The sequence below is a fragment of the Acanthisitta chloris genome, unplaced genomic scaffold, assembly GCF_000695815.1.
Source record: "Acanthisitta chloris isolate BGI_N310 unplaced genomic scaffold, ASM69581v1 scaffold14610, whole genome shotgun sequence".
NCBI classification, from domain to species: Eukaryota; Metazoa; Chordata; class Aves; order Passeriformes; family Acanthisittidae; genus Acanthisitta; species Acanthisitta chloris.
In genome coordinates this window covers 40719-46793 of record NW_008651223.1, presented here as the reverse complement: position 1 = coordinate 46793, position 6075 = coordinate 40719, and the positions used below count along the sequence as shown (strand labels likewise).

General features: G+C 38.7%; 1 protein-coding gene across 1 annotated transcript in view; it reads left to right on the top strand.

Annotated features, from left to right (window-relative positions):
- Positions 1 to 324: 324 nt before the first annotated feature.
- Positions 325 to 6075, top strand: part of LOC103799977 (CSC1-like protein 1) — a gene marked incomplete at its 5' end in the record, with an annotated part of 12921 nt that continues 7170 nt past the window's right edge. The window contains 5 exons of the mRNA XM_009072339.1: positions 325 to 478; positions 1179 to 1285; positions 3455 to 3541; positions 4184 to 4246; positions 5179 to 5341. Of these exons, the coding sequence (XP_009070587.1) occupies positions 325 to 478; positions 1179 to 1285; positions 3455 to 3541; positions 4184 to 4246; positions 5179 to 5341 (574 nt within the window). The remainder of the gene's footprint in view (positions 479 to 1178; positions 1286 to 3454; positions 3542 to 4183; positions 4247 to 5178; positions 5342 to 6075) is intronic.

The following is a 6075-nucleotide window of genomic DNA, read 5'->3' as shown; positions in this document are numbered from 1 at the left end:
CAACCTGGTTAATTCTATGATTCTGTATTATTAAACAGTGAAAGTGTTCATCCCAAACCGTAACTACAGTAGACATTGTGTTTGTGTTATGAAAGACTAAATATGTTCATTTACAAATGCAATTTAGGTTATCATTCAAGAGAGGTTGCAGTTTTCTTTATTTCTAATAGCGACTGGAACTTTTGTTATGCTTTGTTACATAAATTTGAAAGCTCAATTTAGAAAAAGCAGTGCTACTTGACAGATAGTGTATATCTTTTTTAACAGCAAATGCTTACTGCTTGTTTAATGACCTTTTATTTTTTTTAATTTTTTTTTCTCCAGGAAAAATCTGTCAGTGCATGGACTGAAATGGTGGTTTAGATGGGCTTGCATTAATTTGCTACTTTTCATTGTGCTGTTTTTTCTTACTACTCCTTCCATAATCATCTCAACCATGGATAAGTTCAATGTCACTAAACCTATTCACTACTTGAATGTGAGTATCACCATATGTTTGGATATAGCTGTGTATCAGACTAAAATGTTGGACCATATTGTTTCATTGTCTTGTTATACACCTATAACTTAAATTCAGTTGAAATTGTTTTATGTAGCTGATGATTAAAAATCATACATCCAGAATTGAGTCTTTAGCCCTCTTTTGTTCCTAGATAGTAGTCTGAAGTAATTTTGTCTGAACTTTTATATTATTATAATATATTTCTGTATTTGTTTGTGGTTAAAAATTGTATTCCAAATATACATAATTCTAAATTTTATAATCAAAAAAACTCTGCAAAAAATGGAATTTCAAGTCCAACATGTATTTTGATTTTTATGGTAAGAAGAGGGGGAATTCAGATTTTAAACTCTGAAGTAAAATGTTTTTATTTTGCTTATTGGGTTCAAAGCGAGATGGCATGTTTATCTGGTCCCAGTTTGCAGCTAAAGTCTCATGCAAACTGTTCTTTCTAAATACTTCCCCAAGATGGTGTAAACTATGTAAAACCTGCTTTAGTTCCCAATCCCGCTCTGTTTTTTTGTCTTGCACACCAGTGCTAAGCACTCGCTCAGTTTCAAACTATCTGAATATAATTTCCACAGTCCATCCTGCTGTAATTTACCAAATTGTAATCTCCGTTCTACCACAGCTGCATTAAAATATTAATACTTATTTTTACTTTTCCCCCCACCAGAATCCCATCGTCAGTCAGTTTTTCCCAACGCTCTTGCTCTGGTCCTTCTCAGCTTTGCTACCAACAATTGTCTATTACTCAACTTTGCTGGAGTCCCACTGGACAAAGTAAGCAGGATTTTTCTTTGTTTTGGTCTTAAGAGCTGAATTGCTAAAATAAATAAAGTGCTTATCTTTCATGGAGCTCTTAAATCCGCAGACCTCTTTTATCGGGGAATGTCGTCTTCTTGTCTCTTTCTTGGGTTATAACCAACACTTTGTGGTTTAAGTAATTTGCAGCCTACATCAGGTGTAATTTGACCACATGATTTGCTTATACTTCCCCCTGCTCCTTCACTGCCTTTTTGTGTTTAAGCAGAAAAAGATGTGTGAATAGACTGAGGAGATCTAGCTTGAACAGGAGCCTGGGAAATGCCTCAGATCTTGCAACTGTCTCACTCTCTGGGGAGATAGGCCATATGGGTTTGGATCCCCTCCAGGTAGAGAACATCACAGAACCCTAGAATAGCACTTGACAGCAAGTACTCAGCTGTTGGCATGCTACTTATAAAAAGGGCATCCATATTTTTGTGTTTTGGTGTGACAAAAATGGTCTGGATGTAACTCTTGATGCACAACTCAGTTGCTGTTGGGTATTGTTAGTTGTGATCTGAGAAGTTCTATGGGGCCAAGGCCCAGGAGATGTGTTGGTGCAGATTTTCAGATGTAACTGCTGCACTCCAGAGATGTCAAGGCCAGTGATGTGCTGCTGACTTTGAGGACTCAGTGCAGCTTTATTTGGAATACTAGATTTGATGCCTGGTTTACCTACAGTCAGATAAAAGCACACTACTGCACACAGAATCCCAGCTTCACTCAGTCTTTATCCATAATGCCTGCAGCCATTTCTTTTGCTTGCTTCTATGTTCTGTCAATTTTTTTTACTTTTGAATTTTTTGTACTGTTCCTTTCTAAGACATCAAGTCCAGAATCTACTGTTTATTCAGTTGTATGCTTTCCATCAGCTCTTTTCAACTCGGGGTTTTTGGGGGTGTTTTTGGTGGGTTTGGGGTTTGGTTTTTTTTTGTAGTTCCACTAAACACATGAAATTTGAGCCCTTTTCAATGAGCCAAAGTAGTTTTTCAAAGTCACTAGTGATCACAGATCTGATTTCAAGCTTTGGTGTAGTTACGCCAATATGTCTCACAGTGCCCAAGGGCTACATGATCCTCTAGCCCGTAAGTTGGCAGGGCTGGGCAGGAGGGCTTCAAACTAGGCTTGAAGGGGGAAAGGCTTGAAACCAGGCTTCCTAGAGATGAGCCTCAGGGTGAGAGGGGTCTCCCCTCAGGGGAGACCTTATGACCCTCTACAGCTACCTGAAAGGAGGTTGTAGTCAGGTGGGGGTTGGTCTCTTCTCCCAGGCAACCAGCAGCAGGACAAGAGGGCACAGACTCAAGCTCTGCCAGGGGAGATTTAGGTTAGATATTATTATATTAGGAAGAGATTTTTTATGGAGTGAGTAATCAGGCATTGGAATGTGCTGCCCAGGGTGGTGGTGGATTCCCCATCCCTGGAGGTTTCAAGCTGAGACTGGATGTGGCACTTAGTGCCATGGTCTAGTAACCACGGTAGGGTTGGACTCCATGGTCCTTGAGGTCTCTTCCAACCTGGTTGATTCTATGATTCTATAATAAAACCTCTGTGGTTTTAAAGCCCTATCAGATACCACCTTTAGCAGTCTGAATTGTTTGTAGCAATCACAGCACGTTTCTGGCAACAGTGCCACTAGATGGATGTTCCTGTTACTCTAGTAGGGGTATAGCATTAGTAGTGTCATGTTGTTCCTGAAGACTTGACGCTTGGCAAGGATAGTCAAGTAGCTTGTCTAAGTGTCTGGTTTCTTGGCAGTGGTGCCCTTTTATGAACTGCCTAATCTCTCTTGGCATGACACTCAAAGAGCTGTTTGTTTACAAGCTGTTGTAAGATAGAGTATCACTGGAGGAGAGATCAGCTCTGGTTGTCACACATCCCTGTGCCTGTGGTGCAGACCTGTAGTGATGCTAATCCAGAGTCTGATTTAATGTTCAGAAATCTTTTCCTTGCCCAAGAAGATCCCAAAGGTCTGCTTGGTCCAAATTGGTGAATATCTCAGAGATAGTTGTTTTGTGAGTATCTTAGCAATGAGATATGGTAGGGGAAGCTGGAAGTCTGATGGTTGCTGACATTCTCTGGGAAGATTCTTCATATGTGGAAGTATTTTGTATGAGTTTCTTACTCAGTTAAATTTTATGTTTGTAGATCTGCAGAGAACAGAATAATGATGCATAAAGTCTACATATTTTTGATCTTCATGGTCTTGATTCTGCCCTCCCTTGGTCTAACCAGGTAAAAAAATCATAGTTTCATGGAGTAATGGTTGAGTATTTTTAACATGAGACATCTTACTTGTGTTTTCTAGTTGAGGTATAGTTGATGTATCCCCTCTTCCTCCAGTGTGTGTGGTTATAATACCACTGTGCATTAGATTTCAATGTTCCACTTCCATCTGAGGTCCTCACAGCCCTTGAAGTTTCCCAAGTCTGGCTTTTCTTGTTACAGAGAAATTCAAGACCTTGTAAGATCAGTGACTAATTCAAAGTTGCCCATAATCACACTCGTAGCTGAGAACCCAGTTTCCTGACTGTGCCTGACTTCAGTTAGAGTTGTCATTTTCTTTCCACCTTTACAGTATTTGACTGTTTCCCTGGCTAACCTGGTATCATGTACTTGTCCTATCTGTATAATAAGTGCTGAAAATCAATCATTAAAACTTTAGTATGAAGTAGATGTTTCTGTTCTGTTTGATTCTGTATCTTTTTTTCCTATTTCTAGCTGTCAGTAACTGTGATAAATCTAAAGTAGTATTCAGATTATTTGATTAAATTCTCTCGATCCACTATCCTGATTTGTAACTACTTAAAAAGAGAAGTAATTTTACACAGTACTAAGCTGTTGGAGACTGAATTACATTAACCATCTTTCTTGCAGCCTTGATTTTTTTTTCCGCTGGCTGTTTGACAGAGAATCATCTGATTCTGCAGTTAGGCTGGAGTAAGTATTAGCAACTCTTTACTAAAGGAATACCTAGGACTTTGATTTTTTTTTTTCTGTTGACTAGCCTTGTTAATGTATATTAAAATTTGCTCGGGGTCGTTACTCTGTGGGATGATGTTGAATTTCTGAATAAGGAGAGGAGAATGCAAGTGATTTTGCTGTGAACAAATCCATACTTTTTTCCTGCTAGCTAAGGTATGCAAACTTTCAGTAAAGAGACAATTATTTTCCCAAAACCTTACAAATTTTGTAGGTGACAAGAAAGAATGGGATAATACAATGCAGGTGAGAAGGGACTAGAAAATGTACTGGGGTTTGTTGCTTATGATGGATGGGATCTTCCCAAGGAGTACAGTGAAACCAAATAACTGCAGCAGTTCTTTCTAGAATCCAGTGACACTTGATTTTAAGAAACATGTACATTTTACACCAGCATTGCAAATTTGCAGATACTAGTTATTTTAAGCTCTTGTGACTGTGCCGGAGGTAAAGAATAGAATACAATTATTAGTACATAGGTTTCCAAATGATGTTCCAAAATCAGTAACAGGAAGATAATTAGGAGTTACTAAGTTAGGAGAGACAGTTACTCTCTTGCAGTCTTAGCTGTGTCAGGTTGCTATTGCAGACATCAAATTTTGCTCGTCTGCTATCAGCCACCCATCAGACTTCTCTATCTTTTTGTGAACAGTTTATTCCTCATCTGAACTGCAGCTCAGCCAGACCCTCACAGTGTACCTCACTCACTGCAATTATAGCTATGCAGTACTCTTTTTCAACGGAGTTACGAGAAGTCTTCTAGCCACTTCCTGTGGCTTCTAGTACTTATCCTTATGCCAAGAGATTTTCAAAGGCAGTAGGGATCCATTGTATACATGCTGTATTTGCTTGTCTACTTCCCAGTCAGTGTGTGGTATCTTTCCTTGCAGGTGTGTCTTTTTGCCTGATCAGGGAGCCTTCTTTGTGAACTATGTGATTGCCTCAGCCTTTGTTGGCAACGGGATGGAGCTGCTGCGCCTGCCAGGCCTCATCCTTTACACCATACGCATGATAATGGCCAAGTCCACAGCAGAAAGGAAAAATATTAAACAGGTATTAGAACCCTTCCTTAGCAAGAGGCAATTAAATGATTGAGCCTTGTCAGAAACAGTAGGAGTCTTCATTCTTCATAACAGTAACTCCAGTCTCCTGACATTTTTTTTTTTCCTTTCTTTCGCTTATCTGCAACAGGTTCATATTCCTTTCATTTGCAGCACAGATAATGGGAAGGTATTTATTCAAGTCAGAGATGGTCAAAAATCAAAACCTAAGATCAGAACTTCAGATATTATTCTCTTCATAGTTCTAAATCAGAGTTTTATGATTTGGATTTTATAGGATAATTCTGATTTTATCTTATAGTCAACTTCCAAGGTATTTTTTAAATTCAAATCTGTCTGTAGTTAGTTTCTTCTGTCAGCCCACAGGTGTGTACAACCTTAATCTGAACATACACCTAGCAAAATATATACTTATTGCCTATATTGAATTTAAGTGGTGGACTTTCACTTCCAGGTCATGTGTCATCTTGCAGCTTGAAATTCCAGGTGTTACAATGGGAACTTAATCCTGCATACAGCTGCCCCTGTTCTTATTCCCATTTTTTCTTTTTTTTTTGTCTTATTCCCATTTTTTCTTTTTTTTTTTTTTTTTGTCTTAATTGGTCAGTAGGTTCCATTTTTAGAAGATACTTCTACTTCTGTTAACTTGTCCATATTACCCCTTGCTCTGGTTGAAATGACATACAGTGATTTCCTCATCTCAAGAGGAAAACGTGAATACTACTG